We start from the raw sequence: 27,940 nt of genomic DNA on the forward strand, positions 1-27,940 counted from the left end.
CATGGGCAGGGACACCTCCCACCAGACCAGGTTGCCCAAAGCCCCATCCAACTTGGTCTTGAACACCTCCAGGGATAGGGCACCTGCAGCATCTCTGGGCAACCTGTCCCAGTGCCTCACCACCCTCTGAGTAAAGAATTTGGGATGACACTTTCCTTAAAATAATGACTGGTGTAGGATACCTTCAGAGCACAGACTGATTGAGGAAAGCCCCTGTTTCTCAAACCAGATTTTTGACTTAATATCCTAAGTGATTATTTTTGTTAACTCTTTTAAACACATTGCAAATGTGAGCCATACAAGTCCAATTGGCAGACAGTTGCTGGTAGCATCCCTCAGGGACTGATCCTGGGCCCAGCATTGTGTAATTTCTTGACAAATGGATGATGGTGTAGAGTGCACTCTCAAAAGGTTTGCAGAGGAAAGCAATTGGAGAGAGTTGGACTGCTATTTAGAGAGACCTTGACAAGCTGTAAAAAGGGCTGATAGGAACCTCAGGAAGTTCATCAGAGGCAAAATCCTCTCTAATTTTGGGCTCTCCAGGAAAAGAAAGATATTAACATACTAAAGTGAGTCCAGGAGAGCAGTACCAAGGGCTGGAACACATGACATTATCAGGTGAGGAGAGAAGAATGGGGTTTGTTCAGCCTTAAGAAGAGAAAGCTTCAGAAAGAGCTTACTGCTGTCTATATCTACCAAATTAGAGGTTGTAGAAGAGATAAAGCCAGACTCCTTTCAGACAAACAGTATGGAAGGACAAGAAGCAGCAGGCACAAGTTGTAAACTTGGAAACTGGGGCTTGATACAACTGAAAAAAAATACAGGCAGGGTGGTGAAACACTGGAACAGCTCTTCTAGGAGTTGTAGAATCTCAAAACTTAACTAGATGAATATATGAACAACTTGCTCTGAGCAGGAGGTTGGACTATATGACCTCCAGAGGTCCCTTCCAACTACATGGTTATGCTATTTTGTGACTTTATAATATATTTACTCTATGCAGGACACTGGTCTAGAATAGCAGCACCTTGTACTAAAATTGATAAAAACAAACAAACAAACAAACATTTAGACACATCTTAATTTTATAGTAGATCATGTTTCTGTTAAAAAAAAAAAAGTGCAAAAGGAAACTCTCTTGCAACAATACAAGGAATTCATCTTCATCCGTCATATCACAATAAATAAATAAATAAAGTCTAAAATGGCATAGTAAAATAATTTCAGTAATAATGCACGTCCAATCAGCAGTAGAAGAATAGGGCAAAACAACATGCTGATTTGCATTTTAGAAAGCCATTTAGCAGGAAGGACTGCAAGAAAGTCATTAGAAAGTCAGTGTAATATTAAGCAGTCTAAATATTTACTAATATATTTACCTGATGAAACCCTAGGTAGTCCACAATTGTTGATGATGCATAAAATATCATTCCATCTGCACTCACCACCAATGCAAAACCATTCAGTGACTAAAAAAGGGGAAATAAAGTTAATAAAATGATCATCAGAAAGTGAAGAGCAAAATGGGTATGAAATATAATAAATTTAAGAATATTCAAGTCTGGTCTCCTCTAGATTTCAAATATGAGTTTACAGTCTTTGGAGTTATAGAATATATAGAATATCACCTATAGAATATTACCTTTTAAATACCAAAGAGAAAGAACAAATAAATACAGCATAAATATAGCTTTTTTTAATTATTTTTATTTTTAATTCAGAGTAACATTTCTGTGATTTAGTTGATAGAAATATTTTCAACTTCATGTGTTTTGTCTGAAATGCATGGCCAGACCAGATTGTGCCAAAGGTCCAGCCATTCCCAGCATCCTGTCTCCAGTAGTGAATCTCCAGGGAAGAATGCTCGAACAAGACAAGCATGTGCTGTTATTTTCCTAGAACAGTCTTCCCACCACCCACAACTCAAGTGTTTCCCTTGTCTTCAATAACTTTTTTAAATAACCCTTTTAATATCCCCTTCATAGCCCTAACTATTTTAATAAACCTTGACAATTGCATTTTGAAACCATATTAAAGTTTTTAATATCCCCAAGCTGTTGCACCACCAGTCCACAGATTAGTTTCAGGTAGAAGAACCTGAAAGTTAATAACTAATTCTTTTTGTTTCTTTGAGCCTGCTACTTACTACTGTTGTTTGACACCATCTAGCTGTCTTACAGGAAGGGGCAGTGAACAATTCTTTCCCTTTCACCTTTTTCTGTGTGGAGTAGATATGAAAAAATCACTCTGCAAAGACGTTGGACACCACGTTTTTCTGGAGGCTGATAAAGATTTTGCATACATTTAGTAAAATAAGGGACTTTGATCATAAGTTTAACAGATATGTGTTATATGTTGATTCACATTTTCGAGCTTTTATCATGTGTGATACCAGTTTTCAGTGTTCTATCTGAATTGCCATTCAGGTAAATAGAATCCAATTTGGGGTCTTTGGAGTTATAAACCTATAAATATCATCTTTAAGATACAAAAGACAAAGAACAAATAAATACAGAATAAAAATAGCCTTTTTTTTTTTTTTTTTAAATTCATAGTAAAATTGCTGTGATTTAGATGGTAGAATTGTTTTGAATTTCATGTGTGTTTTTCCTGAAACATCTCATTTTAAAAGTCTCATTATATGACAAGCAATGTTCTAATCAAGTGTGTCTTGTACTACAATTGTAACCTAATAAGATACTTACTGAATACATTGCTATTCCTAATATGAATATATGGAAGCATCAAAATGTTTGGTTCCTTACAAACATTCTTGTAGTTTCCAATACCATTGCAGAAAGCCCTCTTTTTCCTAACACGAAATACTGAATAACAATCTGGAACATGCTTACTAAAAAAGTTAGGGCAGCTAATTACAAGGTAACTACAATGTTATGTTATGATATCATTATCTATTTTAAATTTAAATTGGCATTAATTCACATAATTAAAATTTAATAACAACCATCTACTACTTTTTTGCTGCTTTTAATTTAAAACATTCCATTCCAGGACAATTGCTTTGAATTTCTGTGCATTGAAACATACAGATAATATAATAATCTCCAACAAGAAAATGAAATACATGTGCTCTTGTAGTTATGGCTTTAAAATTGGATGTTTGTTTTGAAGTAAGGTAGTTTTCTTAAGCTTCTATAAAAACACATACATAGCAAAATTGCATAAATACAATTAATATAAAAATTATTCAATAAATATTTCATTGATAAAGACCAATGTTTAGTTGAAAAAAAAGCTGAATTCATTCTCACAGACTCAGTGGCGCAAAAAAGTAATGAGAAAAATCTAAAATTAAAGGTAAGGATTAAATCAGATACGTGACACGAACATTACCATCCATCACACTGCACGCAGCCTGACTAATTTTGCCTCTCCTCCCTTGATAAAGATTCAGTGACATGTCTTGACTCCATCAGGCTCGCATTCCAAGGTAGTTTAGATGATCCTTTCACATGATGGTTTTGAGGTCTTTTGAGATTATAGTTCAAACAGATGCTGAAGAAGCACTGCTCTATCATAATTATCCTTACTTCACCTTTCCCTGAATTTACAGTTGCCGCGACGTGTATATTAATCCTGAAGCACAATGGGGGCAGATTTTCTATTGCTCAGTAACCAGATACACTGACATGTTTTTTGAGAGCTTGGTTCTCTTTTTGGTTCCTAAATAAGGACCAGATTTCCAAGACTGCTTAAAGCCTGTTCCCACTGTGACAATGGTGGGCAGAATTTCAAGAGTTCAGCATACAATAGGCCGACCTCCTCAGAAGATTTGGCTCCGGTCATAAATGTGGAGCACCTTTGGAAACTTGGCCCAGTGGGGCCACATGTGGCCAGGAGTTCTGGGTCTTGAAGAAGCTGTGAAATGGTGACTGCAAAAAATCCAGTAGTGAGACTGCAAAGGCTTACCTAGGTTTGGAAAGAGCAGTAACAGCAGCTGTTTTGATCAAATCAATACCGACCATGAGTCAGCTGTAAGAACAGCCAAGGGCAAACCATGCTTATCTCCAGATCAGCTCCATCAATACCAATCCTTTTCAGGATAAGCGTTATCTCTGGCTAGGTTGGATTAGTGTTGTTTACAAGTTATCCATGTCTACTATTGGACCACAAGCTCTTGCTGGGTTGGAGCTATTTTCTGCTATTAAAAAATAAAAAAATATAAAAAAAAAATGCCCAAATTCATTCCAGTACCTCACCCAACAGAAGACAAGGTGCCAGAATTTCTACATCTTCACATCTGTGCCTTTCACTGCACTGAGAGGAGCCTCCGAAGACGGTATCTGTCATATCCATTTCCAATATCAAGTGGAGACAAGAAAGCATTTTTGGCATCTTGTCTCTTTGGGCTCATCTTCACAGCAATGAAACCATCAGTGATGTGATGTTAGGAGTTTTATTACAATTTGAACATCTGGCAGGCCTTTTAATTTGGGCAGACTAAAAAATTTCCACAAAGATAACCATAGGACAGTCAAGGGAGCTCCTTTGTGTGGATGCCTGTGGCTGTTACTGTGCACTTTCTAAAAGATCTCCAGTTCAATCCATAGAGCCAGGGCATCTAGAAATTATGAACATGTACAATATATAGATATATAGCCTAAGAGATCAGTCTCTTCTTTAAAAAGTAAAACTTGTTACCCCTCAGTGAGATGAAGGTTCTCCTTTGCATAAGTTTTTCTTACATGGAGCCCAAGTTGGGCTGGACAAGGTGCAGTGGTTTGTAAAAATGGGACGGAGAATTGGGATCATGCTTATTTCTAAGGGTTCACAGCAGTGGACTGGCAACTACGTCTCTGAGGTTGGAGGAGGTACTAAGGAAAGGTGGGAAGGAGCAAAAGTAAAGAAGTGGAAGCGAAGTTCAAGGAGCCACATGTTGAAGCTAAACCACAAACAAGTATGGATTCGAGGAAGGTATGTAAATGAAGAGAATTACAAAGTTTCCCTTCTTTGTTTTTGTTTTGTTCCCAAAATGCTGATGTCCTTTTCTGAGTTAAGATCTCTTAACTACGCATCGCCTGGTTTTCATGACCCCAAACATAGACATCAGATGCTCTGCCTCGCAGGCAGGAAAAGCAAAACCCACTGTGGTGCAACAACAACTTTTATGGAGCCGCATGAAGCCATTGAGGATTAACACAAATTCCATGTGTCTAAATCTCGTTTTAGCTGAGAAACCTGCTGCTTCAACCACACTGAAAAGAGACAAGCTGGACATGGAGTAGAACTTCTTATCCACTGAGCCGTACCCATGACTGCTAATTTTTTTCTCTTTTCTCAGAATTACCTTGAAGTGCTGTTCGGTGTGAAGTCTGACATCTGTAGCACAGACAAATTGGAACAGAACCAAGAGCTGGGCTGAGATTTATACTTTTCTTACCTAGTGACCACAGCTGGGGAAAAGGTGGAGAGCATTTGCTAGCACAGGTCTGGTACCCCAGACATGGGTAGTACTGATAGCAAATTAGTAGGAAAAGACCTCTTTTGACCTCTCAAATAAATATCTCAGGTGTCATACAAAACCTCATGTCCAAGCCCTTTAAAGGAACACCACATGATGATTTTGCATTATTCTGGCCAGAATGCTGATAATTTGTTACACCTAATGGAAGAGAGAGGCAGCTTCAATCCATGAGAAAGAACAAAAACTATTCACAGCTTTATGGGTATAAATTATAAGGTCTCATATTTAGCAGGACAACAACGCATATGGCTCCGTTTATGATTTTTAACATTTTCAGTTTCTGAACTAAAAATTCCAGGCCTCAGTGACAGCTTTCTCTCATTTCTAGTGCATGGGAGACTGCACTGGGGTGCTGTATCAGAAGTGCAGCAAGAATCTTCGTGGATTATCAATAACCTGGGAGGAGGAAAAGGGACAGAAAGAGGACATGGACCAGCCTCACACCAGTGCAGCTCATGCTGCCTGTTGCACAGTGACCTGGCCAGATAGCCAGAAGCCTCCTAAAGCTCTGCAAAGGGCGTGTGCCTGCCCAAAACACAGGAAGGTCAAGAGCAGCTCTTCTCAGTTTATTCCTTTGAGCAGAAATAATGGAAAGCGTAAAATAGGGCTCGTGGATTTAGGGGAGGAAATAACCTAACTCCGTAGCTCAACACCAACATTTTTTCCATGATGTGTTTTAATCAACAAAGTCCACTCACATCCTACTACAATTTTTAGCCATTTGCATGTACTTCCACGCACACCCATGCGCACAGGGATGCACCCACGCACACAAACACAGGCACACAGACGTTAGCGTGGACACTGAAACCAACTAACTTCTAATCTGCAAAAATACATGGTTGTAAATTGCCATTTGGTAAACCATATGGATTCAATGACAGATGGAATTTCTAATCCAGGATAATAGCTGAAAGATGTGAGACAGACTTAAATATGTATTGTGAACATTTGTTTGTTTGTATTTGGCTTTTTAAAAAACACTTACATGGGTTTTTTACATTGTACTTAAAAAATGAAATCACTCTTTTCTTTTTTTTTTTTCCACATGGAAAAAAAAAAGAGCTTGGCACCAGACAGGGGCCTGTGTTCTTTTGAAAAACATGTACATCCAATTATGTACTCACGAAAAGCTGCACCTGCTACTGAAACAAAAAACAATTAATCTGTCAGTTCAAAGAAAGTACAACATTATTCTGGTGCCCTCAGTAGCTGCGAGATGAAAGTTATCAGTTCCTTCCATTAAGAAGTTTTAGAAACATTATTAGAAAAGAGGTTCTCTTTGGGAACGAAGGCAAATATTTTGAGGAAGATAGGACTTCCTTTGGCAACAGCCTTTATATATCCTGATTTTTTTTTTTTCTGGTCCCATAGCAGAAAATCAGCCAGTAAATACTTCAAAGATATTTTGGTCAAGGTCATGGCATAGTAAAAATAAGAAAAGAAAAAAAAAAAAAAAAGAAGAAGAAGAAGTTCCAAGCCACATTTCTCTTATTACCCTTCCTTGAAATAAAGGAAAATTCACTAGCATTAGGTCTCCAGAGACCGTGTCGCCATGGTTACTAAAGTACAACAGTCAAGGCCTGCAGCCATGCCTCGCTTTGAACAGATTTTCGAGTCACGCAACTTGGGTACTAAATTTCCAGGGTCAGTTGGCTCGCAGTTTATCTGGAACTGTTTCATTTAATAGTGCATTGCTGGGTTTTGCGTCCTCTGTAGGATGGGGCTGTTTGCTGGTGATCTAAATAGGGAGCTATTTAAAAACTCTGGAAATGATATATTCGCTCTTGTCTTTCGCACTCAAGTCTTGGGAGTATTAGGAGGAAAACGCGGATGGTTAATGCGCCTTCTGTCTTTACGCGTGTTGTTTAATGAATCAGTATTTCTTTCCACTGGTGCTTTTAGGATTCACAATTACCCTTCTCAAAAATCACCCCGGCATCCCTGAGTTTCCCTTTATAAACCCAAAAGAAAAGAAACCGTTACAGAACCCTGCAATAAAACCCAGCATAAAAGACTATTCAGAAATACTGTATCTAGTGACATCAGAAGATGGCCTTTGCTCGGCGAGTACAGTATCTGTTAGCCCTCCGGACTCTTATGTGTTTCTTTGGTATCTACAAAGCAACTTCAAAAGGAATATTTGGGTGACTAAGCACTAGTCAATGCAAAGGGGGAGTGGCGGAATTGTTTTTAGCATTCAGTTTTGATCAAAGACTTGCATGTCCTGGTTAGTTTTCAGGCTAAAGAAGCATAACAGAATATAAATTTCCATCATTGGAGCCAAGGGAGGAAATAGATCCTACGGGCTGAAGCCTACAGCCCTGGTTTACATGGGATGCTTTCAGAGGGGGTGTCGGGTCTGACTGGTTTTCGGAGGCAGCTGCATGCATGGCAGTGGAACCAAGGGAAAATATTCAAGGGTGAACCCGCAGCAGAAGTGTTTCTTTTCAAATACAAAGAAATGCACACATATGATCATTGTGCTCCTTTCATTCTTCTGGTCTTCCCACATAAAACCACATTCACATTCCTTCCTATCTCCTTGAGCCTGGATATCATTTCAGGCTCCTTAAAGACAGTATGGAAATTCAGCCTCTAGCGCTGCACTGCTCAGAGCAGGGCCTGGGATGATCTTTGTCAAAGATCATCCACGTTGCTGGAAGCACTTGAGTCCTGCACCTCACTTTTGCTGTTGGATGGACCAGCTCCGCCATCGGAAAGGCACGGGCGATTCTGAATGATTCGCTTCATGAAACCCCTCGTTACCCCAGTTTTCGCTATCATATCACTTCCACCGAGGAAGTAGATCAGCTTTGGAGATACTTGTTTACACATGTGCCTTCGGTCTAACGGAGGAGCTGGAATGCTGTGGCTCGTCAAGAGGCAGCAGACAAAACTGGCCTCCTGGAAATCGGGTAGGAAAATGTAAGTCATTGGGCTCTGGTAAATGTAAGCTATAAACTTTCAAAAAAACATAGTAGCTCCCTGGAGGGTGAGACTGTAATGTGTGCACACATGTAAACGCGTTTTAAACCATGGTGATATTGTTTTTGATATGCTTGATATGTAATAAATATTGGACACAATAACCAAGAACAACTTTTCTTTCAAAGTTATTTTGATTGCATGATGCAGAACTGCAAATGCAGTTTTTCTTTCTTTTAATTTCTTTCCAAGTTAAGCTCTTGCAACAAAGCTGGCTAAGTCTGTGTCAAGTCCTTGGGGTAGGGCCTCTCTTCTTTCCTATAGGCATAAAACGCTGGCCTCTGATGAGCCTGGGGCCTCAAAATCAACCACTCTGCCAAAGATGGTATTGAGAAACAAGAGCTGTGTGCAGACCGATCTGAAGCATCATTTGATTTTGTATTTGCAAAAAGTTGATACAGTACACTCTGGAAAGCGATACATGCCAACTGAATCCAGTTGTTTTCATGAGAGCTAAGCACTGGAATTTAGAATGCAGATTGTGCTACAGGCTTCCAGAGCTGAGCGATACTAATGACTAATAGCTTAAAGACAGGTTAGGGAAAGGTTTTTTTGTGCAAAAATTAATTAACGGTTGACACCAAGTACCTTGGTACAGATTTCTTATATGGCATGCTTGTTAAGGAAAAAAAAAAATGTTACTACCAACCATGTTTACTACTTATTGTAAGATTTTTCATAACTACTTTGATAAAAAAACAAAGAAACAAACAAAAACATTTCTTTTCTTTGCATTAAAAATGGGGATTTCATATGAAAAGTGAGTATATGAATACCACCTGAGATTAAGAGACATTATACAAGTAATGGAAGTATTTATAGGAACCTTTATAGGAACCTTAAGAAGAAGAGTATTTAAAGTATGAGTTCTAGAACTGTCAGGGGAAAAAAAAACGACACGTATTTTGTTTATTAATACATACATATATGAACCATGATTACTGGATATGCTAACAAGTACCTGTGTGAGTAACATATCATTTATCTAAGCAATTATCACAAAAGGATAGTGAAGTTTGACATAGTCTTGCATGTCTTCTTCTTTAGCCCCCTCATTAATCATGGATGTTGAATTTAAAATTTTGCTCTACCAGTAATGGAACCCTACTGTCAGTGCTCTTTCACAAACACTGTGCCCTGGACTACACTTGGAAATAGAAACAGACTTTACAGTGATTTATGCAGTTTCTCATTCCATTTTCTCAAAACCAGATGTTCTATTCACAGATGGAAGTAAAGATGGGGCAATATCATATCTTCAGCACAAGTTCAGCCCATCATTCTTCCTGAGTCCTGCAGCTGCTCTGGGTTTTTCAGTCTTCTCTTCAACAATTTCAATATAGAAAATGCCAGCCTGATTAATTCCATTTGAGAAGACTCAAAATGAAGCATTGATTGCTTACTACTCTGCACTTCTAATAACAAATTTAGTTAGGTAGTCTTTGCAATAACAAATGTAGTAAGATTACCCATTATCTTCCACAGAAATAACTTACTGAAAAGAGTCTTGAGTAATATTTATCCAACATGTTGGACAATTAGACATATGTAAGGACAAAATATCTGGATTTTTTTTTTCAGTGTTATTTATACGTAAGTGTATCAAGTCATGAAGAGAAGAAGCCATCATAATATTCCATCCACAGCTGACTTTTATTCATACACGCAAGCTGTTAACTAGCATGAAGGGCAGACATCTCATTGCAAAGAATGAAAACCTAAAAGAGACAATGTTGAAGCCTATGCACTGTAAACTAAATGTAATGCCCCAATTTCAGAGCATAAATTTTCTATGCGTTTAGCACTAGATATTGCATTTTCTAGCACAGAAATATTTTTGGAGGGAGGGGGGGAAGAGGCAAAGCAATCTGTAATTCACATTCTGTTCAGTAATAGTTGAGAAAATGGCTTTTTATACACCATTTCAGGTCAGTAGAGTTTTTAAGGGAGAGTGATGTTCCAGAATTTGGCTTTGGGAACCATTTTACTGTGCTAGTTACCATTTTATTCATGTTTTTGTAACCTGGAAATAACCTTGTATAAAACATACATTGCCCCACACTGGTAGCAGGTATTGATTCTGCTACTAATGTGCTACAGGTGGCAAGGAATGCCTGCTGTAATCGAGGTATCAGGTGGATGATGGTGAATCATCTGGAAGAAGGTAGGGATGGACAGTTAGAAGAGACAGCTCCTCTAACCAACAGCAACAGTTGCAAATCTTAAGATGAGTTTTAGGCTAGGTGAAGCCCTCCTCTAAACCCTTCTGAGGGTTTAGCCTGAGCAGACACTGGTTTTCTTATGGTTAAAAAAGCCCAGTTAGAGAACTCTGGGGGTTTTGCAGTATTGGGAGGAGGGGGAAGGATATGAAATGTGTTGGAGAAAATGCCTGTTTTTTGGCCACCATCAGCTTTTGCATCTAGGAATTCCTGGAAGAATTCTAATTAAAACAGGATATAAAAGCTATTTTTTTCTTTTTTTCTACTCATAAAATTTCAAAGACAACTAAAATTAGAATGATGGTAATTTCTGTTGAAGTTCCTGGAACAAGAACAGAACTATCTGAAGGGTCCTTATCTCTCCTCCTTTCTCCAAATCAATACTATATCCTTGACAATAGAAAACAGTACATTTAATAGTCAATGTCATGCTTTTTAATAGCAGTTTTCATTTCAGTTCAAACCCGTCAAAAAGCATATTCACGTTGTATTAAACAAGGTAGGCAAAAAACAAGAACGGTACTCAGTATTTCTGTAAATACTTTTAGAAGTATTTTAATTCAGTAATTACCAGAAAATAATTACATATTTTAAAAATATGTATTTTTTTTTCTTTTGAAATCTTCATAACCACAAAAAAAATATTGCAAATTTGAAAAAAAATCTTAAGACAACATACAGTCTTGACTGTCACTTCACCTTACTGGGAAGGTAGCTAGATCATTAACTTTTATGACTTAAGAATGAGGAATTTACTGGAAGCAAGTGTCAGCTGCAAATACACATCGGGCTATTAATTTATAATTTCACCAGTTGCAGACAAGCTAACAATGTAAGATTTCAAAAATGTGAATTGTCCATGAATGTAAGCAGTATTTAAAGTGTTTCTATTTTTTTTTTTTTAATTATTATTATGATTACAATACATGACTTTGTCATCTTCAAAACATGGACACTTCCCCAAAAGCAAACATTCATCAAGAAGCTCGTATGGAAAGAGCAGTGTGTTATGATTGCCCTAGCTACTTGGACACAAGTCATCCAGTTCTAGTAACAGACTAAATCCCTGCGCATTGATACGATGCAGTGCTCATAGAGACATTGAACCTATTGATTGGTGAGAACAGTTGCCAAGGATTAGTTCTGAAGTCAGGGAGGGGAAAAAAATAATTGAGTCAAAACTGGAGAATATGTTTTGTTGTGGAGGAAGTCACGTGGCCACTGGACTGTCTCCAGAGGCACCGAAATAGCCTGAGCAGAAACAGAGGAAGTGGTTGTGAAAAGTGAGCTCGGGTGGCGTTTGCTGTGATGAGCAGCCTGGAGACAGAAGCAGGGGATCTTAAATTTCGATTCACATCTGGACTATGTCCAAAGCTGATGGACAGCTTCTCCATTCACCAGGACACCTACAGTTTCTCAGCTAGGCCTCCTCTTCTCACATCTGAAGCACTGCAGCACGTTTGCCTCTGTCCTGACAAATGGAAGCTGACTTCTTTGATACCAGTGCCAAACCAAGGCAATGCTGCCTCTCCTCTCTGCACACCTGCACTGGCTACTGGCTCCTCCTTCTCAATCACATTCAACATAAGCTACTTAGCCTGATTTTCAGAGCTGCCCACAGCTTGCTCTCAATTATAATCTCCCATTCCATGTTGGAGAAGCTAAGTACTAAGTCTCATCAGTCCGACGTGTTTCTCTCTATCACACGTAGGCAACATTTGAAAACAAGTATTCAGTATTGTCTCCCGTGTTGCTAAGCCTCCACGCAAGCATCTGCAAAGGTACCTGATTTTTTTTTTTTTTTTCCTTCAAATTATTCCTTAAAACTCTTGCAAAAATCAGGCCTTCCACATCCTGAGCTGCTCATACCCGATGATTCCCGGCTATTCTGGTTATGATTTTGCTGCATTATTTCCACATGCCCTGGTTGTCCATTGGAAAGCATCCATCATCTCTTGTCTCACAACAAGATTGTAAATCTGAAGAGGAGGGATCACATCTCTTTGTTGTTCGGCACACTGTCAAGCTGAGCTATGCCACAGCCTGTATTTGAGGATCCCAGGCACTGTGGCAGCACAGTGATCGCTGCACTAGTGACAGTAGCACTAACGACCGGAGTAGAAAACAATTAGTATTTAGAAGTCACGGGCTTTTCAGACCAGATTTGTTCAAAAAGGAGAAAAAAAAAAAAAAAGAAGGAGTAAGTGAGAACATTAGTTATTTGTTTAAAGGGCAGCAGAAGGGATATTTTTTGTACAACATTGTTCCCATGCCAAATTTCAAGTCTGGATTTTAGAAATATGTCTATTTGCAAAGAAAAAAAAAAAAAAGGACCAAGACCTCTGAAATGTTCCTTTGTGTTTCGCCTGTGCCTGCCAAAAAGAAAGTGAATGTACGCATGTGATAAAGATGGCAAGTTACTCCTGACCCCATTTATGGCTCTTTATTTCATGGACATATTCTCTGTTAATCATCTCAAGAGACTAATGTCAGCTTAAATCATGTCATCTGAATTACTGGGAGAAGGTTCATGTCTGAAAACAGAGGAAAGCAAAAGGGTTATTTGGGTAACTTTTGGAAGTTATTAAATGAAAAAGAAAATGCTCTGAGACCATGAGCTGTTTATGGGAAATTCCTATTTTGGTAGCTATATTTTAAATCCATAGATTAAAAGGTGAAGCATTGTATCATAACCTAACAGCTTTAGTTTAGAAGTACTGTGTAAGAGAGAGAGCACTGTTGAAAGCTGAAAAGGAATTCAATGCCAGAATAAATCAAAAGTCTCCCTCTACCAGCTTCCGACTTCTGAAGTCCGTGCCTTGGTCATAGCCCTGGATAACAACCGTGCACTTTTGTCTGACTCCCAATCTTCCTTTTCAAGTTTAAATTAAAAAATAACAGGAAGAGTAAAATCTCTTGCTCTCAGACTGAAATTCAAACTGGAGTACCTTTTTCAAGAGCACAGTTTTATCAAGTACTGATTACATAAATCAGTTTGGAAGGAGGAAGTGGAATTACACTAACAAGTTTAAAAAAATTACAGGAAACCAAGTGGGAAAAGGTTTCCTATGTTATTTCCTTACGCAGGGTGAAGAACAGCACCAATAGGATGTTTTCTAATGTATCATTTTCCAACTCCCTTGGAATGAAACTTGAACTCTAGTTCAAACTGTTAGTAGAGGCCACCTGGAAATACCTTTCTGTGCCAAAATGTGCACATACACCTCTCTGTTCAAAGTAACTACCAGAATCTTATTATTTACAGCCGCTTTCAAAGTATATATGTATAGATAAATAATAGACTTCAAGCTTGCATTACATTAAGCCCTGAATCCTTTTCTTAGATAAAAACTACAACTGGCCTTCATTGGTTTTGATCAAAAATCAATCTCTATTTCATGTTAAAGCTAAAAATAAAGCAAACACGGCAATGAATTCATTGGGAACTACCAAGCAAGAATGAAAAATTCCTATTCATATTAGTGCCAAAACCTGTGATGTGAAATTAAAATAATAATAATAATGCATAAAGAACTTCTCAGTTGTGAAAAAGTGCCTACACCTGACTATGCTCTCTGCTTTGCACCACCAGTCAATTCCAAGCACAAATGCTGCCAGTTACGTAGCTAGATACTTCATTCTGTGATTCTGTGATTCTGTGATTAACAATGTGTTATTTCTGCCACCACTGAAAACCGAGATGCCTGTCCTGTGTTCGGCCAGAGCAAATGAAGTTTCTTTCATTGGCATAATGGGATCCCAAAGCATGCAGCAGCCTGCTGCTAAGCACACACATTGAACATGCAGGTCTCTTGGGCTCGGTCTCCTGACATGCTAAAATGAAAAAAGATCAGAGTAGTTACCTCCAGCTGCTCCGGAAGAGTGGAGAGGGCTGCAGGAGGGTGAAGAAGTTCCAGCTGAAAGAACAGGTGATTTCAAGGAGCAAGGAGGCTTTCGTAAGGGAGCCTGTTATCACTGAACTATGTAGAGAAAAATAGGCTTTCAGTTCTTTCCTCTCAGGGCACAGACAGGTTGAGCTTGCAGCCATCCTTCTGGCTTGAAATTCAAATTATGCCTGAAAGGCCCTTGCATTTCTTTCTCCCACACTTGCGTTTTATAGCAAAATAGCAACCAAATCCACTACCTTCTTATTTTGTTATGTGATTATTTGTTTTTAGCAGGAAGAAGGTAACTCAGGCATGCATCGCTGACTATCTCCATGCAGGAAGAGTAAATGTATGATATCATTGAATAATAAATAAAAGGATAGTATGACAACTGGTCTCTACAGCACAGTCATAAACAAAACATGAGACAAAAACACTGAAATTTGATTCTTGTCCCTATCCTTAGCAGTAGAGGATTCATGGTGGAAATCTCTCTAAGAACTGGGTAAAAAAGCGGCTTGGAACATCCTGAAATCAAAATGGACCTTCCCTAAAAGAGCGTGAGTTGCCAGTGAACATGGAAATGACTACACAGGCCAGGTCTGGCCTTTATCAGTATTCATCAGTGAGATAGGACATGACAGAACCAGGCAGCCTTATTCCATCAGCATCTGCTTGGGAGCTGCATAGATCATCCAGATTTCATTTTAATATTTGCAATGCTTTCAATGTAAACCACTATTTTCTCACCTGAAAAGAATTACATCTAGTATGTCTGGAGACAGAGATACCAGAAATCCTGCGCTGCAGCCTACAATGATGGCACAGGAGGCCAAAAGACAAAAAGAATGAAACACCATGAAGATAGCTTCTTCAGAAGCTATATAGACTACATAATATAGAGATAGAAACTTGAACATCAGTGGTGCTTCTATAATGAGTAGAAAAACTGCAGAAGTGGTTTTGAGGTGGTCAATGAAGTCAAAGTAACAATTTCAACAGGGTTCTCTACAGTAGATGGGTGATGACTGTGCAACAAGCAGTGTGAGCAATGAAGCTGCCCAACTGCTTGTCACGAAGAGAACAAGTCCAGAGAGGGCCTCACTCTTAACAGTGGGCATTTAATTCTTCAGATAGGATAGTACATAACGTGGAAATTACAAAATCGGGATGAGATATTAACTGCGCAACAGCCTCGACTCTGAGTCTGGACTTGAGATTTTAAGTGTAGCATAGCTGGGGGAAAGAGTAGGAGGTGGCTAACAGCCATGAGATGAGTATTGCAATCAAGGCTATTGCCTAGATAACTACCAGTGATTCATTTTTATTTTTCCAAGTCATCATTTTATTGTGTTTCTCCACCCCACCACCACAGCATATAAATTATATCTGGATTTATTGACTGCCAATACAAGTTATACTCCCACTTTTCTGGTTAAGGGTTTGGCCCAGTGTTCTTTAAGTGTTCAGTAATGGGCTTCAGAAATTGAATACGGCCCTTTTTTGACAGGCAGACGTGGCACAAGGGCTGCAGTACCACCTATCTTGGAAAATATTATGAAAGCACAAAGTTAAAAATCATTACTGATGTCAAACAGTTGGAGTCTGAAGTCTCCAAGGAGAGCAAAGATTGCAAGAATGGAGCATATTGAAAAAAGATCATTAATAAAATTGGACTTTGGTTATTAGAGCTTTGTTTGTCTTCTCTCCAAAGGAAAACCAAAAGATGGCAAAAAAGACTCTCTTATCCAGAAGAAGTGATCCTTAAACTTAAAACACTGGAAGAAATTATTTATTTAGGTACCTGCTGTGCTCCGCTAGAAAGTCTTTGATAAACTGGTATCATTGTTTATTCTATTATTGCTGATGAAAGCTATTTGATTATAGCTGTAAAAATATCTCTATAAAATCTTAAATAAAAACACATGTTGTGGCAGAGGCCTTTAGAAATAAAAAGCATTTTAAACATACTTTGAAGACAGACTAATTCCATTGTTTTCTTTTAAGCTGAAAGGGGAAGTACTACGTTGTTCCAAGGCTGGAGAGGCAGATAAATTATTTACCAGTAATTAGGATTCTTGCTATTCCATACTTCTATCTATATATACAGCAGAGTGACCCTACCCACTAGAAGAAAAACGCAATTGTCCCCAGTTCTCCATGAAAGTTTCAGTCAGGGACAGTATTATTCACACATATTTTGGTGAGTCAGATTATTCTGGTTTGTATTAAATAAAGAATCTAGGAGAGGTCGCATAGTGCAAGGTGGTGCCATGAAAAGGAAAGCAGCTTTTGACAGCTGCAAAACATCTTCTGAGAGCCAATAAAGTGGCTGGATTCACAAGTCAAGGCACAAAGCATAGCAACCACCAGCAAGGCTGTTTGCTTCTCCTCAGAAGGAATCACAAATGCAGCTGTTTTGTTAAGAGCACACAGTCCCTAATAACTAACATGGTGAATTTGGTCAAGCAACAAAAACCCACTTTTCATCACATTCCATGGCCACTGAATGAGCACCCGAGCCAAGCTTAGTCCCCAGAGAACATTCCCAGCAAGTCCTTATGAAAATTCACCCTTTTATTCTAGGTTAGACATGCCCATAAACGGAGCCTGGCGAATTCAATCCTATTAACATGCACTTAATCATCGAGTTAGTAATCCATATTAAGTATGATCCAGGATAAAACATCTCCCACGTATTCAAAAGGAATGTGACTCATATACCCTATAGAAAGCAGACCATTAGCATAGTCGGTAAAATTTGGCACCTTGTAACCTACCTGAAATTCTATACCAGTGTTCTCTCCATGTGCCTGTAAGCAATAGGGCTACTGCTTGAGGATCCATAAGGATTATAACTTGTGGGCACGTAATATTTACCAACCAAAGCGCAGGCTAAAGATATGAGACCATTATTAAAAATTAGATGCTCACTGTATTTATCATTCATTGCAAGCCTTGTACTTGCCTGCTCATTGGGAATGGAAATTGTTACAAATAATACCTGACAGCCAAATATCTCATTTTGGCACTTGTATTAACTAATCAAATGCATCTGTGTTACTAGCTTTGAAATGTAAAATTAAAATCTCCTAAAATATAAAGAGGAAGGAAAGCAGCATGCCAGTTCTCATTCCATAGACTTGTACAAGTTATGATGTTGGCTCCCATGATAAAACGTCTTTCTTTTTTTCCTCTAATAGTGCACAGCGTTTGTTTGCTGGAGGTTACTATTTAATTTACGTTTACATGTACCTCAGGGCTGTCATTAAAACATGATTTTTGTACCATACATATTACCCTATCCAAAGCAACTATACATATGTAGTCTTAATCAAATAGGAGTTTCCAAGGATCCTCAGTGTATAAAAGGCACAATTGCATCATATGGTTGAAATGCAGATGTATCTGCAATGAACTGCTGTGCTCTAGCTGGTTCAGTAGTTCACAGCAGTATTAATTCTTCATCCAGATTAATGGATCCAATTTTCAGTAACAGTATGGCCCCTTTACACTGGCCTGCCAATACAAAGTCATCCTAAAGAGGATAAAAATACATAGAAAGAAAAACTTCTGCGCACATAGCTTCCCTCAGAGCACAGAGCTGAGGAAGTAGGATAAATTAAGATGTCCCAGAATAATCTTAGCTCAGATCAGAAACCCAGCAAGCTCCTGTTGATACCCTCAAAATGTGTGCCAAGTCAAACACATCTCAGCTATCACTGCAAGTGACAAAGAACTGTGAACCAGCCCGCGGGATGGCCCTGATCGCTTACAGGACGTAAGGCTGCAAGTGCTCCGGCAGAGACTGGACAGGACTACCACGACTGCCAGTTTTGCTCTTACAAGAGCTCACAAGTGTGCTTCTTGAGTGACTCACACCAAGACGGATGGTTTGTTCCAAGTTGCCACAAGGAATTAACTAGCATAGTTCATCAAACAGCATAAATTACTTAGAGCCCGAAAAGACGGCGTTTTTTTTCACTCACTTCTAGTAGAAGTCCACCTTCTTGTACAGCGGTCTTGTTACATACATTGTCTTCTTTTATCGTTTGGCCAGCTTGCTTCTTAAAGTGCTTTTCTTGAATGGCTGTTGGAAAGAGTTATTATCAGTTTAGAAATCATATAGATTAGGGCCACTGGACTCAAATTCTTACTTAGGCACTTAACATCCACTGGTTTAATTGGGAAATACTGTCTGGATCTCAGTTACTGACAACTTTATTTTGTTGTGAGGGAGATAGATACATACATATCTGGAAGTCCAGATGTTTTTTATATGAAATATCTATCGCACTTTTTATTATACATATTTTTTCCATTACTGTATTCTACATAAAGCAACAACAAAAACCCACAGGAAAGAAATAAAAGATAGTTAGCAAGTTGTTTTGTTTATAAAAATATGTATTATGAAAATATAAAGAAATGCTTATATAGCTCAGAAGACAAGAGACTGAAATACGTTTCTCATTTTCAGTGCTGACCTTCTTGGCATCAGATTATTTTCATTCTCACTGTACTCTACTCAGTCCTAGGAGTCTGAGACTGATTGCAATATTCACGGAAATGTGCTAAAACTGTTTTGTTTTTAAACAGAAGTTTAAAGTTTGGTTTTAGTAGGTCATTAATTACACAAAATTCAGGAAAATCTCTAACGATATATTTTGCAAATTTTTCCTGAATAATAATGAAAATCTTCATGGGAATTGAAATTTCCTGTGCATGGGTAATCATTGTTTGATCTGAAATATCTTTGAATGCTCAGATTGAAGTCTTCAAACTGACAGATCCCACATAAAAATCCCCCAAATACAGTCTCATTTCTGGGGATAATGAAAGCATTTTTGAGAAGGCTGATGCTACTTGTTAGACTGGGGTTTTCATCATCTGGGAAATGTGGAGTATTTATAATATGGTCAATAAAAATGATGGGATCAGCTTCACGTGTTCTGCCCCATCCCAGTGCCTAACTGCAGTGGGTCACACAGATGTCCAGGCAGCAAGCAGAGATTCAGTTTTCAGTTTGTTTTCCTTCTCACGTAGAGAATGAGAGCATACCAGTGAGATTAGCTGCAACATTTGATGCACATTGCCCATGCCGGCTAGAAGCAGCCACAGCCAGAGGTGGTTAATAATCCCCCAAAAAAGCTGAGACAAACAGGAACTGTTTATATCAAATCGGAGTAAGAAGGGGAGACAGCCAGCAAGGCTCTACTGCTCTTGAGCTGTTGGTTAAAAGCTGTGACAACAGGTTTTAAATTTTCAGTAGGATATCAAATTTTAAAAAATAGAAATCTACATTTTTAATGGCTTGAATAACATTTCTTGCAAGGGACTGAGGATATGACCTAAATGGAGTCACTTCCTCTCCAAAGGGCTGTACCAGAGCCCCTTATCGAGGTAACAGCCTAGTGAGGGGCAGTTGCAGGATACCTCAGCATTTTACAGCAGATGATGGCAACACAGAGCCATGCTGGCTGAATATTTGAGATGTTTTTTAGCTTGCATTGTAAATATTTGCTGCCAGTGATAATGCCGGTCATTACCCCCAAGCAATCATCTCAAATGTATAATTAGAGGCAATAAATCCCTCCCCTGGGCATGTGAAAATATATCAGGAAAACCCAAAGCTGCCGAAAGCAGCTCCCTGCGCATGTTTTCCAGCCAAAACAATTCTGCGATTTCGGAGTTGTAAGCTAGGCTTCTATGAATGGGCTACAAGGATTATTGAACTTACACTTTCATTTTGGTTCACCATTTGAACTAATCGGAAAAGGACACTTTCTTTGTCCTGGTTAGCCAAGCCTTCTGCTACATCTGTCCCAAAGAACAGAGGCATGGCTATCACAGCACTGCGTTAGACACTTGTGACAGTCATTTTTGAAAGCACAACCCCTACTCCAATGGGCTCTTCCAGAATTTTCCCCCTCAGAAAAAGATGTTTTTGTAGCTACTTCCGCAGTTGCTTGCTGTCTTTGTGCAGGTTAAAGGACAGACAGGGAGGGGTGGGAGGAAATGAAGGTTTATTTTTTTGATCTGTTCTTTTGGCTTGGTGAAAATTCCACCAAGTTCTAACTTCATCGTTAGTGGAAACTATTATTGTACCCGACCGAGCGGGCCAGAGCTCCCTGCCTGTTTGTTAGCCTTCAGGCTCACACAAACAGCAGCAGAAGCACAAGAGATGTTTGTTCCGCAGCTAGTCTGGCTAGTATAAATTCCATCTCCGAATGGAAAGTATTTTAATGTTATTTCGCCGGCTAGAGTTACCCGTATATTAGGCCACACACATCCGTTTCATAACATACACTACTCGCTGGCCTGAACTCTAAAGAGACCCTATTGCAGCATCCAAGGCGACTGACGCCCTTCACACCACGAAGCAAGAGCCCCTCCAAGGCAGGCACATTTGCTCCTTGCACCTGAGGCTCGCTGGTCACTCTCCTTCTGCCTCCCTGTGCTGGAAATACTCTGTTAATCCACCCGTCGGGGCAGCAGGGCTTGGCTCATACAGCATTGATCAGTCAGAAGGGGCTGCTGCTGCTGGTAGCATGATGCCTGGAGGGGGCAAGGCAAGAGAGGCTGAACACCACGCAGATCCCCACGGTGAAGGAGGAGGAGGAAAGGCAAGATGTGGCAGAGAGGGAAGGAAAAACTGCAAGATGTTATCTTAACAGGCAGAAAAACAGGGAAAAGAGGGCAGAGCAGCCTGGTGATGGCCCTGTCAGCATCAAGTATCAAGTGGGAGAACTGAACGAAGGTACTGGTTGTGACTGGTGGCTCAACAAGACAACTGTGTCCAGGCTGAAATGTTACATAAAATGGGGGCCCCTCTGGAGCAAAAATTAAGCCTACAATGATGAAAGCAAATGAAGGACTGGAGAACGCAGGAGTGCTGTCTCTAGTAGGCAGGGAGGAGCAAGTTGTGGAAAGTTAAAAAATAACAAACAGCTAATGATGACTCAGTGACCTGAGGGGAAAACTTCTGGCTTCTGGAGTACCATATATCAAGAATGGGGCAAGAAAATACTGATATTGCAGGCAGTCTGATGAACACTGCTGACTGTAAAAAAAATAATAAAAATTAAAATAAAAAAAAATGAGAGTTCTAGCTTTACAGAGTCTGAGACTGTTTTCTGTGGCAGAAGCAACTTTTTCAGCCAAATTGCCAGCAATTCAGTGTAGAGCACTCACCTACTAGGTTCAAAAGTGGCAAAGTGAATGGATAGGAAGCAGGAACTATGGAGTCCTTTTTTTCTGAGCAGAAATTATCTAGCTTGCATTTCCAGAACACAAAATAAAACAGAAGATGGAGCTGTTCTGCCAAAGAAGATGAATGAGTGTATTGATACCATAGGGTGATAAATACAAGATATACAACAACCAGGGCTGACAGTTTTGCAAGTTCATGTGATCTAGTGAGTGTGGTGCAATCGCAGACAACATTAAAAAGCCACAAGTCTGGAAATGCTGGGGCCTATAGAAGGACAACACCATGGAAATATACAGGATAGAGGGAGAGAGGAGGAGGCTAGGAGGAGGAAAAGGAGGGAGGAAAAAAAAATAAATAAAAAATCAGCGTGATTTCCTGAAGGAAAGGCCAAATATCTGAGGACATTATTTCAATTTCTAATCTAAAAGTGATGAAAAGAGTGGCCACTGAAAAGTAATGTTGAGTTAGAATTGACAGCTAATTAATTAGGGGAAAAAAAATTCCACAAAAAGGGAGATAAGTTCGGATGAACGGAGTACCGGACTGTCTTACACAGTGCTGCTGAGCCTTTCACTGCTGCACTATGTCACACCGTGAAAACCTGAGATCTTTTCTGAGCCTGACAGGAGCATTGCAATCTACATTTACAAACCCGTTGGCTTGAGTATTGGAATATATACAGAACAGAAAAGCTGCCTGACACTTTAAAGTCTAAGGATGCATCATGAAACCAGCCACCCCCTTTTGCCCAGAAATAACAGCACATGGACTCGTTGTGGAATAAGCATTCGTTCGGAGGGATGGAAATTCCAGGACTCTCATAAAACTGCACTTTTTAAACCAACAGGGTTACAGTCTCCAAAGTATTTTTGTATCCCTTCCTGCACAAGCACAACCTTCTTTCTTCAGAAAATAATCATTACTACCTGCCAAGCTAAGCTCTGTAACAACCTCACGCGTGGTCAGGCTGCGCCCCAGCCATCCCGTGGACTGAGGGGCACGCATCACCTTCAGCTGCTGAGGCTCCCCACGTCCCACAACAGTGTAGGAGCAAAATGGGCAGCAAAAGGATGCTATTTCTGACCTGGATACATTGCCTGGGTTCTTTTGAGGTGGAAGAAAGGGACAGTACTATTTTCTTCAGGCTTAGAAGGATGCAGGTGTATCAGTACCAAACCTTTCTATGACGAGTATCTGTGAGACCAGCGATACCCCTGGGAAAAAATATTTCTTAAAGCAGGGAGATCAAAATATCTGAATCTAGCCTGCAGTTTCAGAGATACTGCTTTACAAATACACGTCTCACTTTTGGTAACTTACTCGAAAGGAAGTGAAAATCGGGTCTTTCTTCCTGGATCGCCGAGATGCAGGAAGAATTAGCTATGCATGCTACCCTGAATGCTAAGAAAACAAAACAACACAGCTAGGAAACACTCGGTCTGAGAAACAAACCTACAGCCACGAACCCAAACGGCCTGTTTCCTCTTGACGTGTTGCAGAGGACCCTGAGTGACAGTAAGGACAGCACAATTTGGCTGCAGACCAAAATTAAATAATATGCAGCATAGAGAACATTATATGAACAGCTATATGAAAGGGGCGCTTGCAGCCTGAAGTGCCGCAACAGGCAGGCTGCACCGACGTGCCGGGAGGGGAAGCGGCAGCGAAATCCACCCTCTGAATGCAAGATGTGTGGTGCTCGGTGCCGGTGCGGAGGCTACCAGAACACCAGATGCATTTGCGCTAGCAGCAACGCAAAGTTTCTCTCCCCAACTCAGTGGTTTTCTCAGTCTGCTTCTTCTTAAGAGATGCTTTGAAATCCGACTGCCCTTTGAAGTTTCTCAAGTACAGCATGACATTTATTTAAGGTACACCCCGAACTGTTTTCTTTCCAGATCCCATCCCCTCTCTCCTGAAACGTGTTTTCTCCATTTTCAGCAAGCCCCGCACACCTCCCACACGCGAGGGGCACCAAAACGGTGTGTCCCCCCCCCAAAAAAAAAATAAAAAATAGGGCTCGCCCCATCACTCTCTCCCGACCACGGCCTTGCGTGACGGGAGCTGGCGGCACGTGGGCGGCTGCCGGGCACGCCGCCACCTCAGCGGGCTGACACCCCAGCCCGGCCAGAGGATCCCGTTTGATGGGGAGGCAGCGGGGGGAGAAGGCCCTGGTGTGCGGAGGCCGGCTGCTGACTAACCCAGGCCGCGCTCTCACGCAACCCCGCCGCCTGTCAATCTCCCCTCGCCTCTGACAGGGGCCTGGCGCCCGTTCAAACCCTTGCGTGCAAGCAGGCGGGCCGCCTTCCCCTGTGAAGTATTTCATAATAACAACAGCTGTTAAATATTGATGACTCCTGGCAAGCCCTGAATGCTTTTCATGAAGGTTAAGCCTTCGTGTAATGGAACCTAATTCCTCATTATGCGCTGTATCAGATATCTGGAAGTCGCCTAAAAAAAGCAAGGGGGCTTAAAGTACAGAATCAGAAAATAGCTCTCCCGCTTCAGGGAGGGGGGCGAAAACCAGCAACGTGAAAGGCAAGGAGTGTTTCTGTGAAGTAAAAGCCTTTCACAAACAGAAAAAAAAAATGCTACAGGAGCAACAATCGAAGCAGTGGGTTTAGCTATATTCCCCCGGGTCATTTTGTGTTTTTATAAATAGCTGCAGATGAGGTAAATTTTGTAAGGCAGCAATCTGACTGTCACTGCTGTCTGTGTGCACATGGTAATTATTTTTTTCAGGAAAAAAAAAAATAGAAAAGAGGGAGAAAGATGGCTTCCCCGCAGCTTCTCTTATAGCATCAGTCTGGAGAGGCCTGGCACGTGAGGCTGCTTCATGGCGATCGGGTGAGACACTGCAGTGATGACAGTGCACGTCCTGGGCTGCCCTCCTCCAGTCCCCAGAGTAATCCCCCCTGTGCCTCTTTCTGCCCTCTAAATCTTCTCCTGTGGGCCCAAACCTTTCAGCAAGGATGCCCCATCAGAGAGGGCATGTGTTCAGGGTAAGAGCTCGTGATGAACAAACCGAGCCTTTGGGATGGAGCTGGGGTGATGCCAGAGCAGGTAGTACCAGAGCACCAGCTAGAAGGTGGTATCAGAGCCTGGCTGGAGGTGAAAGAGAAGGAAGACACACCAAGGACTTCATGGGGAGCTGAAAAAGTCAGATTTTTTTTTTCTCGCGTTGCCTTTGGGGATAACCACTTTGACAAGGAAAGCTGAGGAGCTGAAAATAATTGTCCATGTATTTTCAGCTGTGTCAGGAGCTCTGTGAAGTTTCAGAACAATATTTTACCTGTGGGGACACCAGACCTATTTAGTCAGCTGGGGTAGGGAATCTCAAAAACATCATAAGATTTAAGACGGAAAAGACCTCTGAAGGTTATCTGGTCGACTCCACCCTAACTGAAATAGAGCTAACTAGAGAGACAGGTTGCTCAGGGTTTTTGTTGAGTATCTCCAGTAATGGACATTTCATATTCTTTCCATGAAAACTTTCATTGCTTGATTACAAACAGAATTCATTTTGTAAGAGAGGTTCATGGCTGTAGGTGACCATTAGAATAAATTCTGTATGTTATACTTGCCATTTCCACAAATTCTGGTCTGTAAAATGTGCAGATCGCTTTAAGAAATGCTGAGAATGGTTAAGTGGTGGTCATGAAAAGTGTGTGTATGGAGAGTGTGTGAATTACATTATCAGCTTGTCTTTTTTTTTTCTTTTTCTTTTTTTGTGGTTTATTCTATCTGTATCTCACCAAACTAGCTCACAATAAACCACACTTGTGTTTTACATTTTTATGTTGTCTGGGACTATAACATCTCCCTTATCCCATAACTTCTGAGCAATCAGAGAACAAGAGAAAAACTGTGCCTCCATGCAAAACCTAATTGTGTGATGCAAGCAACAGACTCAAAACAACTTGTCCAGAAAGCACATCTCTCTGCGGCTTACTGTTGCAACCTTTCTCTCTTCGTATGACTCTACAGATGATCTCCCCAGCAGAAAACCCCAAGCTGTGCATTGACAAAGTTGTTTTAGAAATCTGTTTGCATCACCCTGAGTAAATATTTGATTCATCATTTGGTCTGGTAGAATATATTGGCTATACGACTGACAAAGACATACACTCCCTCCTGTATTATCCCAAGGTATAAGACTTATTCCAAGTAATTGTGTTCCATTTCATTTTCATAATTCCATTTGATTACCTACTGCTTTAAATGTGATGGGAACCTGCTGATTTATAGATTCGATCCTGAGGCCTTAAAGTTATCCCTGTATTATTCCATTCCTAGTTTAATTAAGCTGTAATACAGTTGCTTGCCTGAGTGTATATTTGCTTGCACACCCCTTTGAATAAATACATACAATATAAATTCTAAAGGGTTATTCTGTCAAACTACAAAATGGATTGCAAGCCTGACTTCTAGGCAATCTCAAGTGAGAAATTAGTCAACTTTCACATCCGTATCCACAACCTTCATAAAAATTAAGATGATTCTAATAAATTTTTTGCCCCTGAAGGCTTGTGCTTGTAAATTATATGTTCATTAATCAGAATTGAGTTGCAAAGCATAAGTTTAGTAAAGAAAAAAATATTAAGAGAATTCTTATATATTTAGAGAAGATGCTTAACAATGGTTGGTTCCAGTGCTAAGGACCTCAGAGTGTACAAACAATGTAATTTTATCTTTCTTTTGCTTTAGTTTCCATTACTCTGTGTTCTGCACTCTAAAATGCTGTACATTAAGCCAATGTAGAGGTATTCAGACTTCACCAGCTAATCCACATTAGACTTAAATGTACTACAGTGTGTTCTGACCTGCCACATCCTAATTGCCTGAGCAGAATCCCAGCAAGTCCCACTGATCCCGATATACTTACATATTAACACGTATAGCGTTTCAGGACACATTACTTCTAGTATCTATAGAGCAGATAGCCTAGCAAAAGGACTTGCAAAGTTTCCCAACTCTTCCAAGTGTCCTTCGTGATAGCTGTTATTTGAATAGCTGTTCATCTTTGCTCTTGTCCACATATAAAAAAAAAAAAAAAAGTACAGGGGAAAAGAAAAGCTTCTCTATATCCTCTGAATTCTTGGCACTTCTCTCCTTATAATCAAAGAATGTAGTCCTCTTCTGATATGGATCATATTATTTCATTGTCCCAAGGCCATTTTTCTACTAGTTTGATTATTTCAATTAAAATAATAAAATTATGGACATTGGGATCTATATTAGAGGCAGCTCCCTTTGAGGACAAAATGTCTACAACTGTTTATTGAGCAAAACTAATCATTGCCTAAAAAATAAAAATAAACTTGCCTCCTTTTGTGGAGGAAATAAATTTGACTCTGAAGTATTTTTTCAGAAGCATTATTCATAAGACAAGAATTCATTTTTTTCTTGAAATGACAGCTAAGAAGAAGGTTGTATGTGGTCAGAAGTACGCTACTACAGTTTACTAGAATCTTCCCCACTTAAAAAAAAAAAAAAAAAGAAAGAAAAAAAAAGAAAAAGCGGCTCTAAGGGTGCATCTTATGGAAGAAATGCAATAAAGTCCTGGTAAAAGATTTATTTGGAGAATATCAGAACATTTTTAGTCTTTATCAGCTGCAGAAGATGTGCACCAGTTTACCCTCTTCAATTTAGATCTACTGTTTAGAACATTTAGTAAATCAATCCCTGAAGAATGAAATCAAATCAAAGGCCAAGCATGAAAATAAACGCAACTAGGAAAGTGTATGAGAAAGCGTCTCTCACCCTTCCTGATTAAATCAATCTGACAATGACTGACTTATGTGAAATTTGCATTATCTTTGCTTTCCTTTTTGGATTTGATAACCTGTTTCCAGCCCTATGTTTCAAACAGGCTATCTTTCCAGCCCTATGTTTCAAACAGGCTATCTCCTGAGCTTCCACTCCTCAATATATCCTGCTTTTGTAACATCCCTGTCCCTTTATAATTTCATTTGCACCACTCTGCATGGAAAGGCACTGCCTAAATTCATACCTCCGAGAGGGAATTTAAGTCAGTATCTCTTAGAAAAGAGTTGAAAGAGCATATGTCAGTAGGCCAGTATATCACCCAAGAGACTGTTTAAAAATAGCCAAAGCACAAGATCTGGAGAGGATAAAGGAAACCTTTAAG

At 39.8% G+C, this 27,940-nt stretch overlaps 1 protein-coding gene across 2 annotated transcripts in view; it reads right to left on the reverse strand.

Moving 5' to 3' along the window:
* AHRR (aryl hydrocarbon receptor repressor) overlaps positions 1-27,940 on the reverse strand; it is a 90,698-nt gene that overhangs the window by 15,924 nt on the left and 46,834 nt on the right. For both annotated transcript variants that reach the window (XM_084508645.1, XM_084508644.1), the window contains exons 4-5: positions 18,569-18,669; positions 1,380-1,469 (exon numbers count right to left, since the gene is read on the reverse strand). In XM_084508645.1, the coding sequence (XP_084364771.1) occupies positions 1,380-1,469; positions 18,569-18,669 (191 nt within the window). The remainder of the gene's footprint in view (positions 1-1,379; positions 1,470-18,568; positions 18,670-27,940) is intronic.

The sequence above is a fragment of the Aythya ferina genome (genome assembly GCF_964211825.1).
Source record: "Aythya ferina genome assembly, chromosome: 2".
Lineage (NCBI taxonomy): Eukaryota > Metazoa > Chordata > Aves > Anseriformes > Anatidae > Aythya > Aythya ferina.